The sequence below is a fragment of the Abramis brama genome (genome assembly GCF_963993115.1).
Source record: "Abramis brama genome assembly, chromosome: 25".
NCBI lineage: Eukaryota > Metazoa > Chordata > Actinopteri > Cypriniformes > Leuciscidae > Abramis > Abramis brama.
The window spans coordinates 7,658,590-7,673,406 of NC_139987.1; the positions used below are offsets into that span (position 1 = coordinate 7,658,590).

General features: G+C 44.3%; 1 protein-coding gene and 1 long non-coding RNA gene across 2 annotated transcripts; one reads left to right on the forward strand and one right to left on the reverse strand.

Annotated features, from left to right (window-relative positions):
• Nucleotides 1-9,628: 9,628 nt before the first annotated feature.
• LOC311076955 lies at nt 9,629-12,513 on the forward strand. The gene is made up of 3 exons (XR_014604719.1): nt 9,629-9,696; nt 10,300-11,164; nt 11,314-12,513. It is a non-coding gene; the product is annotated as an uncharacterized lncRNA (long non-coding RNA).
• Nucleotides 12,514-12,677: 164 nt separating this feature from the next.
• LOC311077065 (fish-egg lectin-like) lies at nt 12,678-14,402 on the reverse strand. Its single transcript, XM_084105629.1, has 6 exons — nt 14,235-14,402; nt 14,076-14,137; nt 13,711-13,938; nt 13,382-13,593; nt 13,059-13,183; nt 12,678-12,959 (listed from the first exon to the last, which is right to left on the reverse strand). Exons 1-6 carry the CDS (start codon nt 14,339-14,341, stop codon nt 12,815-12,817), a joined length of 879 nt encoding a protein of 292 aa, XP_083961755.1. The 5' UTR covers nt 14,342-14,402; the 3' UTR covers nt 12,678-12,814.
• Between the last annotated feature and the right edge of the window lie 415 nt (nt 14,403-14,817).

The following is a 14,817-nucleotide window of genomic DNA, read 5'->3' on the forward strand; positions in this document are numbered from 1 at the left end:
CGTTTAACTCGTTTAAGGTGAGTAACATTGCGTCTCTGTATGTTCTTTCGCGTTAAATAAAATGATTTAAAGCACATTAATGATTATACAGATAAAATAAAACATACACACACACCTGAATTTCACAGAGGAAATGCACCAATTCTGCGATGCTGAGAAGAGGAGACGAGAACTCTTCTGGACTGGAGAGAGTTCAAACAGCGCGCGCTCACTCAACCGTTGAGTTGTCGTCATGTCAGAGGGTGGGGGAGGGGTGCATTGTTTTAATTGAGTATAGATGAATATCAGATGATGTCACCAACGTCTCCTCACTGACGTCACTCACTTCTAAAATTTGTCTGCCGCCATCTTGAGTACCTGATTCATGTCAGTCGCAAAGGAGCTAGCTAACGTATGCCTTCAATATGTTGTGCGGTGAGGTGCAACAACAAAAAATATGACCCCAAAATATCCTTTTACAGGCTACCTCAGGACGAAAAAAGACGCCGTAATTTGTGGGTGGGACATGTCCCCACCACTTTTGAAACATCTTGCGGCACGAATGTACCAATAAAAAATAAACAAAATATCTCCAGTTAACTAGCAGAGCATTCATTTAGTTCGTTTGTTAAATAAGAGGCGACCTAGCGCTGAAATGTGTTGTTTATGCAATCAAGTGATCGAAGTGCTCGTTGCCGCTGCGATCAGTGGCGCGGATACTGTGTTTGTTTGTTGCTCGCGCACAGGCTTCACTCGGACGAGCACTTCAATGTGGAGAGACTCTCTGTTCATTCCGGTGAAATTACAAAAAAACTGCACACAAACGTGTCCCTGTCTGATATACAACCACTGATAAACATAATCGGTTTTGATAAAAAAACAAAAAAACATTACCCATAACCTCTGACATGCTTGGCAAAAGTTCTGCCCCTGGACCATTTAAATACACACTTTGAGTAGTTGGGTCAACATATAATATCATTGAATGCCAGGATTGGTAGTTCGGTAGCAGCAGACAGAGGCTGGAAGTACGCATCAGGTATCGCATAGGACCGATATTCATGTATACTTAATTTTTTATGCGTGTTAAATATTAATAATATTGATTTTATTTAAGTAATATTTGTGGTTCTTGAAACAGATCAGTTTAATTATCCATTCTCAAATAGCCTATTGTGATGGAAATTTCACAAATATATTAGTGTATTTTAAATAAATAATTGGTTAGTCAAATTCTAAATTATTTTAGTGAAAAACTTCAAACTTAAATATAACTGTAAATTTCAGACAAAATTAATTGCTGGATTTTTAGTCAATTATTTCGTTATGTTCAACTCAAACTATCAAGTAAATGATATTCAGAGATTTTATTAAAGGCAGGGTAGGCAGGATTTTTCTAAAAAACTTTTTCCCAAATTTGTTTAAACTGTCTTTATATACCAATACATAGTTAAAATGTAAGTACTCTGAAAAATAGAGTATAAAAATCGAGTGTCTGTTCCTCACAGGACTGCAATAAACAGCTACTTATTTCCATTCACTCCCACCCCCTCCCTTCTGGGCTCCTTCCAAAGCCACGCCCCCAAAACACATGAACAAGCGATGCCGACCGCTCAGCTGGAGGACGCGTTTGCCAGCGACGAGCAGAGAGGAGCGCAGTGCATGATCATGTCAGAATCACATGTAATAAAATACCTAACTTTATCATTATGAATATAAGCAACTAACATGGCTGTTAGTACTCACTATCAAGCTAGCATATCGATACTGGTAAAGTTGAAAATATATTGAGTTTGATTCGGTAACAAGCTAGTAACATAAGGCAAAGCTAAAAACAGGTTGCATTGATACACGTTTTCCCATTACCATCAGTTACACTGTGATGAAGGTGAATTTTGTGTAAGATTCATAACATTTACGGTGTTTTGCATGTAAAAGCTTCCACAATGAAAGCACTGTTGGCTCTGATGAGGGCTAATGTTACACTCAGCTGACAAGTAGCCTACCTTTCTACCTTACTAGTTCCTTTTTTGCCGAGTTTGCCTTCGCTGACTGTATTTGCAGGTACTGGGAATTTTGACTGCTCTTTCTCTGCCATAATTGTGATTCTTCCTAGCTTGCGTGCCTCTTCGCCTCCTCGAAACGGGTGCGCGCATGTGGGCAGCTCCTGTAGCAGCAGGGGTGTTAGCCATGGTAGCGAGGGAGAGTGACAGTCGCCCAGCCAATCATTTCATTCGTTCCGAATGGAAATAAGTAGCTGTGTTTATTGCAGCCCTGAGAAGACTACAGAGACTCGATTTGTATACTCTCTTTTTCAGAGTACTTACATTTTAAGAGTACTTACATGTATTGGTATATAAAGAAAGTTTAAACAAATTTGGAAATAACTTTTTCTAGAAAAAACCTGCCGACCCTGCCTTAATAAAGTTAATTATTACTGTGCCTAAGCCACTGAATTATTTTTCAGAGTGATAAGCATAAGAATCACTTCGACATTTAGGAAAGTTTTATGTTTGTTTGAGAATATGTAGGTGAAGAATTGTATACCATAGTACGGAGATGGTGGTCTAGTGGGTTAAACCACTCAACTGGTAAATTGAAGATTGCTGGTTCGATCCCAGCAGCCACCACCAGTGTGTCCTTGAGCAAGACACTTTAATCTATGTTGCTCCAGGGGGATTGTCCCTGTAATAAGTGTAAGTGCCCTCTGTAAGTCGCTTTAGATAAAAGCGTAAATGTACTGTGATAAAGTTTAGAGAAATTGTCACACATGAAAATGAAATCTGGTGATGCAGGATTTAAAATGAAAACTAGTGATATGTGAAATATGCAACTGTATCTTGTAGAATACACTCTAATAAATAATTTTGTAATTAAAATGTGTGCTTGTGTGTGTAGTTTAAATGTTGTGTTTCATCTAAGGCTGGTTATACAGTATATAACCATGGCATAGGGCTCAACTTAGGACAAGATAAAGCATGAGTGAAGTACAGCCTTATTGGTAAACTGCACTGTGTTCTCTTACGAGAGGTCTCTCGTACTGCGTAAGTAGCTTACGCTAGGGGAAAACCTCTTTTCCACGAGATATTGAAGCCAAAAAATTATCCTTATAATTTTGTATTATTGCAAAACGCATTGCGGCAGCATGCAGTCATGGGCGAGACAGCTCGCGCGCCCATTGGCTGCTCTGCGGCAACTGCATCAGCCTACCGAGCGAGGCCTGAAGTGACGTCAGGCCAATGACGTCAGGCTTCAGCGAAGCTCACGCATCGTTGGATCCCGAGAGAAGCCGCGCCGTCTGAAGAAGCCTTTCAGCGGGACGAGCCATCATCTGAAGCCGCTGGCCACGCCGCCTTCTACTGCCGCTCCCGCTGCGCTATCCGGCGCCTATATCCTTTACTCTCTGTTCTGTGTGTGTGTGTGTGTGCTCGCCGCCGTGACACACACTCTAAAAGAGCTCGCGTCTTTTTAAAGATGCCTTCCTGCGGCTCGTGCAGAGCCCCACTCAGCGACGGGGACCGCCATGTTATCTGCGTTTCCTGCCTGGGTGAAGATCATGCAGCGCTCGCGCTCGCCGACGGCAGCTGCCCTCACTGCGAGCTACTGCCTATGGCGACTCTGAGGACTTGTCTGGCAGTTTTCTCCGAGCCTGCACCTCCCGCTGTGTTGCCGGGCGTAAAAAGCGCCGCGCTCAGCGGGTTCCGGAACCTTCTCCAGCCCGCCAAAGCTCGCCGGTTCGCCCACTTGCTTCGCCGGCTTCTGTTGAGTCACTTCCTGATGCACAGTGGCCGTGGTCCGCCGCCGCTTCCATCGAGGATGCTGACTCGAAAGCCGCGTCTGGAGAGGATGACACCTGCTCTCTGCTGGCATCGGGCAGCGAGGATTGGGCGAGCTCTGTGGATCTCGCGCCTTCTGCTCGTAAACCAAGCAAGAGAGTTAGCATCGAGATGGAACTGATGCGTGTACTCGCGCTGGCCGCGGCGAGCCTCGGCCTCGAGTGGTTTACGCCTGAGCTTCCCTCTCACAACCGGCTGGATGGTTTCTTCCTTCCTGGGGAGCGGGCTTCGACCTGAGTCCAAACCGGCACCCTTTCTTCCTGAGCTTCACGAAGAAGTTGCCAAAGCGTGGAGCGCTCCCTTCTCAGCCCGAATGCGTTCGTCTGTGTCTCCAGCATTCTCTACTGTTGATGGTGCTAGGAACAGAGGCTACCATTCACTTCCGCCGGTCGAAGAGGCGATAGCAGCCCACCTTTGCCCGCCCTCTGCTGGACGGCATGCAACACCGGTGCTGCCGTCTAAAGCCTGCCGCATGACGTCAACTCTGCTCAGTCGCGCTTTCTCCGCCGCTGGGCAGGCTGCGTCAGCGCTGCACATGATGGCCACTCTGCAGATTTTCCAGGCCGATCTCCTCCGAAAACTGGACGAGATGGGACCAGAAGCAATCTGAATAGCGGACTTGAGAAGCGCTTTGGACCTCGCTCTCCGCGCTACTAAGTCTGCTGCACAGGCCATAGGACGGAACATGGCTTCTGTCACCGTTGCTGAGAGACATCTATGGCTGACGCTCTCGGAGATGTCTGAGTCTGAGCGCACCGCGTTCCTCGACGCCCCGCTTTCTTCTGCTGGCCTCTTCGGATCCTCTGTCAATGAGTTCGTAGAGAGATTCGCCGAGGTGCAGAAAGCGTCACAAGCCTTTAAGCACTTACTACCGAAGCGCTCCAGTTCCACAGCGGGCCGTGCGAAACCGTCTGCTCGGAGCTCTCAGCCACAGCCTCCGCCCTCTGCCGCTTCATCGCAGCGCCGACAGGACCGCAGCTCGAGGCCTCGCTCTCGCTCGACTAGCCGCCGCCCCGCTCCGCGTGGGCCATGGCCAAGGATTGCGGTGAAGCCTGAAGCCCCGAAGCCATCCTAGCACGCCTAGGAAAGCGTCGGTGTTCGAGTCCCGGCACGGCCGGACTCTCACCGAAACGCACGGCTCGTTCAGTTCCAAGAATTGTGACTGTTCCAGCGTATTCTGCAGTGTACAAGCCGGAACAGCTGCCCGCTTGCCTGTACACATTCTGCCCGCTGTGATCAGCGCACTCCCCGCCTCAAATGTCACAGGCATAACGCCTATATTACAGCACACCGAAGCACCTCTGCCGCCCAGCGAGCAGAGCGCGCTTCGCATCCAACCCCTAGCCACCCATGCAGATGCGTGGGCAGCGCTTCCCGGGGTTTCGGAGTGGGTGCTAGACATTATAAAAGGAGGCTATTCGCTACAGTTTTGTCGGCGCCCTCGCCGCTTTACGGCGCGCGTCGAAACCACGGTGAATACAGAAGTAGCACACCTACTTCGAGCCGAAATATCAAAACTGTTGAGCAAAGGGGCTATAGAGCCTTTATCTCAAGCTCAGAGCGAAGGGGGGCTGTACAGCAGATACTTCCTGGTACCGAAAAAAGACGGGGGTCTCAGACCCATACTGGATCTAAGACAGTTGAACAAAGCATTGGCGAAACGCAGTTTCAAAATGCTCACGACCAGAAAAATCCTCGCGCAAATTCGCCGAGGAAACTGGTTTATGTCGATAGATCTGAAGGACGCGTATTTTCAAATACAGATAGCGTCACGTCACAGGCGATACTTGAGATTCGCCTTCGAGGACCAGGCTTATCAGTACACAGTCCTACCGTTCGGCTTGTCCCTAGCACCCCGTACATTTACGAAGTGCATTGACGCAGCGCTCGCGCCCCTCAGACTCCGAGGCATGCGAGTGCTGAACTATTTGGACGATTGGCTGATTCTAGCTCAATCACGCTCAGAGCTCGTAGAGCACAGGACCATTTTACTCGATCACCTCGAGAATCTAGGTCTAAGAGTCAATTGGGCGAAGAGTTCTCTGAACCCCAGTCAGATGATATCTTTTCTGGGCACAGTTCGGGACTCGCAGTCTATGATAGCGCGGCTGTCATCACAGCGCGCACTGGACATTCAGCGCGCAGCGAGCTTTTTCCGCTGTGGCGCGACCGTCCCGCTCAGGAAATTTCAGAGGATGCTCGGTCTCATGGCCTCAGCATCATCAGTTCTTCAGCTGGGCTTGCTCCGCATGCGCCCTCTGCAGTTCTGGTTAAAAGCGCGGTTACCGCGCAGAGCGTGGGCATCCGGTCAGCTTCGTCTCAAGGTCGATCAGATTTGCTTTTCAGCTCTGAAACCTTGGAAAGCAAACGACTGGTACCAATCAGGTGTAAGCCTGGGGATTTCCTCGAGGGTGAAAGTGGTGTCGACGGATGCCTCCACCTCGGGATGGGGAGCGCTGCTCAAGGGCAGACCGTTCTTCGGCCAGTGGTCAGAACGGGAAAAGCTTCAACATATCAACTGCCTGGAAATGTTGGCAGTGGACAACGCGCTGACGTGTTTTTGTCTTCAGATAAAGGGCCACCACATCTTAGTCCGCTCGGACAACATGTCAGTGGTGTCCTACATAAATCGCCAAGGCGGTCTCAGATCCCGAAACTTATACAGGCTGGCGGAACGCCTCCTGTTATGGGCTCAGCGCAACCTGCGCTCGTTGAGAGCAGTGCACGTGCCTGGGCTACAGAAGAGAGACTCTTCTACAGAGAGACTGTCCAGTAACAACCTTCCGGCGAGCGAATGGTCTCTACACCCACAAACAGTCGAACTGTTGTGGGAGAGATTCGGCAGAGCGAAAGTGCAATAGGAAGGAACGATTTAGTCATCCGCTTCCTCAGGGGAGCTAGGAGGCTGAATCCTCCCAGACCTCCCTCAGTCCCTATGTGGGACCTTTCTACGGTGCTGGAAGCCATGAAAGGTGACCCATTCGAGCCTATCCAAACGATTAGCCTCAAACACTTGTCTTTCAAAACAGTGTTTTTACTGGCTCTCGCTTCAGTGAAGCGCATAGGTGACCTACACGCGCTCTCGGTGAGCGCGGCGTGCTTAGAATTTGGGCCGAGTGACTCAAGAGTCATACTCAAACCTAGGCATGGTTACGTTCCAAAATCCCTCAGCACGCCGTTTCGGGCTCAGGTCATTTCCCTGTCCGCCCTACCGGTCTCTGACGAGGAAGGGGACGCAAGCTTTCTTTGCCCAGTTAGAGCGCTAAGAGCTTATGTGTCTCGCTCGTCTGTTTTCAGACAGACAGAGCAGCTGTTTGTTTCGTTCAGCGGACGTTCCAAGGGACTGGCTGTTTCGAAACAGAGCCTTTCCAGATGGATAGTTGACGCCATAGCGCTGGCATACACTGCCAAGGGCTTACAGTGCCCGTTGGGTGTCAGAGCGCACTCCACGAGAGGTGTGGCCTCTTCGTGGGCTTGGTCTAGCGGGATTTCCTTGCAAGACATATGTATGGCGGCGGGCTGGGCCTCACCGTCTACATTTATAAGGTTTTATAACCTGGAGGTTCCCGCCTTACAGGCCAAGCTGCTGTCGGTATAGACGAACCAGTGCTGTCTGTTTCGCTGATTCAGGACACTGAGGTCGCTGAGCGCTGCCGACTGTTTATGCTATGGGCAGTATTGCGTAAGACCCGCATTTTCCCGCATCAGTTCAGGCCAGTTCCGCCCTGTCTGTGTGATGTCACGTTAAACGTTTGCGTCTATGGACGCTGCTGTATATGGATAGAGTGATTTCCCTCCTCTTTCCAGGACTGTGAGTTCCCCTGGTGGATTGTACACTGTAAATCCTGGGCTTCGCCTTCAGGTTTATTGGTGTTAGATCCCAGCACGCACAGCGTTTTGCATTGGGTCCCCTAGCGTAAGCTACTTACGCAGTACGAGAGACCTCTCGTAAGAGAACGTACTCGGTTACTAACGTAACCTCGGTTCTCTCTAGAAGAGGGAACGAGTACTGCGTATCTTGCCGTGCTGGACATTCATATTAAATTAGCATTATTTTCCTACGTTTTTACATCATGAAAATCTATATGGCTTTAGTTTAGATGTAGGACATATATGACATAAAAATGCATTAATATAATGCAATTTATATGGTTTTGTCACATTTTGGGTTTGTTCATGTCATGTTTCCTTGTCTGTCATGTGATCCCTTGTAAGTCATGTGATCCTGCCATGTGTTCCCTTGTCTGATGTGTCATGTTGTCATTGGTTCATTGTTTCATTGTTCACAGGTGTCCCTTGTCTAGTCATTAGTCTTGTGTGTATTTAAGCCCTCTTGTTTGCTATGTGTCTTTGTCTCATAGAGAATGGGACTCCCCCAGGGAAGTGTGATTAGTCCTTTGCTCTTCTCCATCATGATAAATGATGTATTTTCAGAGGTGGGGCTTGGGATTGGAAGATCTTTGTTTGCTGATGACGGGGCTATGTGGAAAAGGGGAAGGAATATAAATTATACAGTTAGGAAAGTCCAGGAAGCAATTGATCTACAGTAGTAGGGCGGTGGTCAACGAGATGGGGTTTTAGATTTTCAAGGGAAAAAACAGGTTGTTTTCTTTACAAGGAAAAAGTTGGGGGAAGAGATCCATCTTAAACTGTACTGGAGAAGGTTGAGTCCTTTAGATTTTTGGGAATGGTGTTTGATGCTAGGTCGACATGGGCTGGCCATATTGAGAAAGTCATAGTTAAATGTAAAAAGGTATTAAATGTGATGAGATGTTTGGCAGGAGTGGACTAGGTTGCGAGTAGGAAAGCACTGAAGGGGATATATGATGCATTGATTAAATCAGTAATACGTAGATTATGGTTGCATGGCATACAGAGATGCAGCTAAAACCACATTGGCCAAGTTGGATGTTGTACAAGCACGAGCATTAAGAATATGTTCTGGGGTGTTTCATACGTCACCGGCAGTGGCAATACAGGTGGAAATGGGTGAGATGCCTCTGCAATTAAGAAGGGAACAGTTGACCGCCAACTATTGGACAAACCTGCAAGGACAGGATAGGTCTCACCCCACAAGAGAAGTTATACAGGTATGCTGGGAACACGAAAGGGTTAAAAGTCAGAGTTTTGGATGGGTAGGTGATGCTATTGGGAAAGAGATGGGACTAGAGAGAAAGGAATTTAGCCCAACAGTTCCGCTGCCAGTCAGACCACCTTGGCTTCTTTGGCAGACTAGTGTGGATCTAGAGATTTTAAATAGCCACACAAGGAGTAGAGAGGGGTTGGATGTTTGCCAGGCATTTTGTGATAGGATGATTAAGTATAGTAAATATTTGGACATATTTACTGATGGGTCTAAAGATCCTGAATCTGGAAAAGTTGGATCTGCTTTCGGTGTACCAAAAATGGGGGTAGAGATGCAATAGACTTTCTGATAATTTATCAGTATTCACCGTTGAGTTGGTGGCTGTTTGGTTGGCATTGCAGTGGATAGAAGAAATTAAACCTGCAAAAGTTGTCATATGCTCAGACTCTAGTGTAGTTCTGAAGAGTCTGCAATCATTTAGATCACAAGCAAGACCGGACATAATATATGAAAAACTAGAACTTCATTCACGGATTTGTCAGATGGGGGTAAGGGTAAAATTTACATGGGTTCCATCTAGTTATTTATCTCCGGCCCACACTCCAGTACAGTAGGTGGCGGAAATGCACCATTAATGTTGGATGCCAACCGCTGTTAAACATCAACGAAGAAGATGTGTCTTTGTCAAGCATTGTTTCCTGTAGTCTGTTCATGTTCATTTTTTTGTTTTAGTTATAATAAACTGCACTTGGGTTCTCATCTCTCAACTTGCCTCCAGTGGATCCATTATTACAGGTTTTTGCAGCATATATGTCACTTACAATATTCTGTTGGAACATATAAGAATCACAGGTGTTTTTAGCAAACCTTTTCCATAGGGGAATGTTTGACTATTCTTTTTAACTCTTTCCTGAAAATAATGTCACAGTCCGTTAGAATAAAAATCAAATGTTTACAATTTATTATGTTAAGTAAATGTATAATGCCAATTTCATAATCAGTTCAAAGATAATAGATACAAAACATCAAATGCTCTGGAATAAAGAGCGAAGATGCAAACCTTGACACTAGGAAATGCATGAATCACCCTGAGCCTTTTGCTGCATTTCATTATATAGACAGAAACTTCTTTCACATGGAAACACCTGCTAACAATGGCAATTTGCATTCAGAGTTTTCACCTTTTGGGAACAGAATGCCATTTGCCTGGAAGACACACTCTCTTTTGTGTACAAGTTATCCCTAAACTCTTAATAACTTATTACCTTTTGGTTTACTTCTTTGGGAATGAGACATTTGTACCAGTCGCACTGAGACATTTCAAATGATAACAAACATGTATAATACTGTATGATAATTATTTACATCAAACCATATCGATTTTTGGGTGAATTTCAGGTGATCTCAACATGAAAGAGAGAGAGTGGGGGAAGTGGGAAAGACATGTAGATTAGGATGATTCTGAGGTGAGACTTGCGTCTCGAATGGTGATGCTACCTTTACGAGAGTGAGTTCAAATGTTAATTTCCTTTTTTCTCTCAAAGAGTAGCCCTCTCTTCCAGTTCTTCCAGTTTTTCCAGTCTTACAGCTATCACCCTTCACCGTCTGTTAGGGAGGCAGAAGAGGAAAAGGACGTCTGCCCCGTTCCAGCCATGGACCCCAAGCCAGAGCAAACTCCCGCTATGGAGCCAGAGCCAGCCACAGTCACCATTTCCGTCCCCTAGAGCCTACCGCCAGATCCATCTGGGAGTCAGTGCTTGTGCTCCAGTCCATCCCAGAACCAGGAACGGATTACTGTCTGATTGATTTGTAGTCTGCAGATCCATGTCTCACCCTTTTCTTCACCCTCGAAATCTCTCCTTCTCTGCCGGTCCTGTCCGACTATATGGACTATCCGCTTCTGCCCAGAGTCCTTCCTCCTCCAGTGGTCAAGCTCTCCAGCTCTCCGGCTCCACCTCAGGCTTCTCCACTAAGTCCACAAAGGTTTTCGCAGCTGCAACACAAAATGAAAAAAGTACACTGATGCTAAGTGCACTCTAAAAAAAGATGATTCTTTAAAGGTTCTTTACACGTATAACAGTTCTATTTAGAACTGTATCGTCCTGAAGAAGCCTTTACATGAAATTAATGGTTCGTTGTGTTCGAGTTTAGGGTTCTTTATTCCCGCCTTTTTGTTTTTCAAATCTGTAACTGTCAGTCACCTCATTACTGATGTTCTGGAGCTCAGCTACAACTACACAGACTGTCAACATACTCTCAACAGGTAAATGATTTCTTTCTTAAAATGTCTATAAATTATAACTTTAAAAATTGTAACTAACAATCATGTTTTTTTTTCTTTTTAATTTAACTGAACATGTAAGTGTGAGCAGCTCTGTTCAGTTAAGGATATGCATCTTCTCTTCTCTAAAGCAGGGTGGTTAAAGCCTCTGTGTATTCATCCAGATTGTTGGTAGCAGTTCTGAATACATCCCAGTCAGTACAGTCCAAGCATGCCTGAAGTTCCTCAACAGCTTCTCTGGTCCACTACTTTGATGTCTTCACAAGCGGTTTGGAGAGTCTTCATTTCTGTCTGTATGCAGGGATCAAATGGACCATGACGTGATCAGACCGTCCTAATGCGGCTCGTGACACAGCGTGATAATAAGCTCTACTTACTGTAGTATAACAGTGATCCACAATGTTTTCCTCTCTGGTTGGGCATTTAATAGATTGTTTATATCAAGCACAATTATAAAGGAGTCCAAGTATGTGCGGGTCAATGACGAATAAGGTTTTTAAAAGTTTTTAAAAAATTGCATTTGTTTAGTTAGGGTCAGTCATTTTGAAAGTTGTAATCAAACAGCTTTTTTTTAAAAACTTATTTTAAATTTCAGAATTTTGCAAATGTTAATTCTTTGTTAGTTTGTTAAACATTTTAAAAAATGTATTAATGTTGTAATTTAACATTTTTGTTAAAAAGTCTTTTTGGGAACTCTGTATATGTATGTGACAAATAAGGTTTTTAACACCACAGAATGATGTGAAGCCGTAATCTTGCACTGCTTTTGCTTTGGTATAATCTAATAACATTTGCTGATTGTGTACAAATGAGAATTAAGAAATATTTTCACTTCATCACCTGCTTCCGCACTTCCCCTGCCTTTAAGATTTTAAAATAAAAAAAAAAAATAAAAATAAAAAAAAAAGCCATTGTGTCAAGCAGGACAAGGCAGAGGATTGTGAGAGAACAGCACAAGGCCGGTGGCGGGATTACTGATGAGCGACGCACCGGTCTTGTATCTCTCACAGAGGAGCAGAAGCATAAAAGGAGGAGCAATGACAGTGAAGGATAAGAGGCCAGGCATGGACTATTATGTTAGTTTTATTATATGTGGCAGCAGTCATCCGTGAGGTGCAGCTGCCTTTACTTTTGTATTTTATTATTAAAAGTCTTGCTCATCGGTTCCCACCTCCTTCCCACAACAACAAACTGTGTTACAGCCATTAAATATACAAATTGCTACATTAGTGCATGTAGAAATGATCGTGACAGATATAGAAATAACATAAATGAAGTTAAACAAATGAATGTGTGCTCTGTTGAAGCTGCACAACACAAGTTGCTAGTTTGAATCCTTAGATCCTTCACTAATAACTTGCTGCAACTTTAAAAGTGTGATGAAAACTATAGAAATTAAACAAAAACATGTTTTCTAATCAGACATAAGAAACAAAATGCTTTTTTCTCAGTTGGAGAACCACTGAACAAAATGATACACAAAAGAAACATTGATAAGATGCTATCATAATGCTTTATTGATTCACGAGCGGAGAGATTAATCAAACTTTTAGATTTGTTAATAATGACTGATTATTTTGAGGTTTCGGTTAATGATTGAGCTCCTCGGTTGCTGCAGTGACTCATAACAGACTATAAAGTACATTTACGGATGGAGCCGTCAACACAGACGACCCACAGTAATCCCAGGTCAAAGCTCACATGCTTGTGGTTATTGGGACAGGCAACCATCGGGATCCAGTCTGTACCAGCGGGGTTGGATTGAGTGACACCAGTTCTGCAAAATCATTTCTTTAATGTAGCATTTGATTTATATCAGAAAATTAATAATCACTTTTGTTCATACAATGTTTAATATGATGAAGGTTCTATTTACCTTTGCCATAAGTTCCCTTGAGAGTTGACACCAAAGACACTGCCATCAGTTGCTACTTCAATCATGGACAGAAGTCCAGGAATATTCACAAAGCCGGACCCGGAACAGGAATTACTAGACACATCCTGCACCAGACCCAAAGAGACACAAACCAGTCAACCATAATGAAGTCACATGAAATAACTGCCTTTGCTGCTTCCACACCAGTTTCTTTATTTCTTTAGTTATGTCAGAAAATCAAACGTGTGTGAGGTCTAGTTTGTTAAAAACCTGGTGTATTTAAACTTGAACTCATGCCCTTGTATTTAACATTATGACATTACCTTCAAGATGAAGATTTGGTCAGCGCTGTTCACTCCCCAACAGCTGTACGGGCCACAGCTGAAATACTTCAGCTTTCCATTAATTGTAACCCAAGAAATATTGCTGGATGGCCATTTGTTATTATCATCCATATTTAAGCAGAATATATCATCATTCACATTGACACCTGAAGTGATCTGATCACCTCCAGCATCCACCTGTTTGAGAAGGCCTAACAGTACAATACACAGGTTGGATGAAAGATTAATTTGAGAACAATAAGATAATATCTTAAAACAAATTAATGACCCATTAAGCATTTATTGGTTTCTGTAATTTCTCTTTTCACCTGGAATCTGCACAAAGCTGCCACCCTGCACCTTGTAGATCTTGTCAGCTGCATCCACCCCGAGCAGACCAGCAGGACCAACACTGAGGTGCTTTAGAGATGTGCCAAGCTTTATGAAGACATTAATATTTAGGATAAACGCTTCATTTTGATCGTTCACTCCAACCACTAAACCAGATCCAGCGTCTATCTGCTTCAGTGTGCCATTCATCACTTCACAGTTTAAAGCTGTGGAAACATGGAGCAAAATGAGTACAAATAGACACTCACAAATGAATTACATACCGTTATATAACACCATCAAAAAAATATTTTTTAATGGATTTATAATATATTGATGTTATCAAATCACATTAGTAGCTTACCCAGAGTGGGAAGGAACTGGCAGCTGAAGAGTAGCAGGACGCTCTGAAAAACCTTCATTGCTCTGTTCATAACCATAAATCATTTATATAAGGGAGTTCAATAGGAGTAAGGATAAAACATAATGAATATTAAATTAACATTAAATAAATGAAGACAACCTTCTCTTGATAGACCAGAATTCAGCAGTCAGTGTGGATTCTTCTCTTCTACAATACAAGTACCAGAAATTTGCATCCAATGTTGACAAATGCTGTTGAGGGGTCATTTAAATAGCTGAAATATGTTGCCTGATTAGACTGGGGGCTGATATGTTGCCTGATTATGCCATTTGTTTCTATAGTTACATATTGCTGTCACCTGCACCTAGTTTAGTTCCTTTGTTTGCCCAGTGTATTTATACCCCCAGCTTAGTTCAATCTCTTGTAGGTTCTCGTTTGGACATGTAAACCCGGCTCAATCGGCCCAATGGAGGCATCTGGTCAGCGGGTGAAGGTTTTTGCGTGTTACTGTCTTTCCTCGTGGCAAAGTATTTTGATTAAGTGAAATACATTTTCTCATATGCATTAACTCGTTATTTCATCTGACTCCATAAATGAAAAGGTTTTAATGATATATGTTCATCATTAAATGTGAGCGAACCCATATGAAAAAAACCTGCATGCTTCATATACAGCAACCATATATCTTTCTTACTTAAATCGGCCAGAATTACCTTCTGTGTTTCATGTAAGGCCAATACAT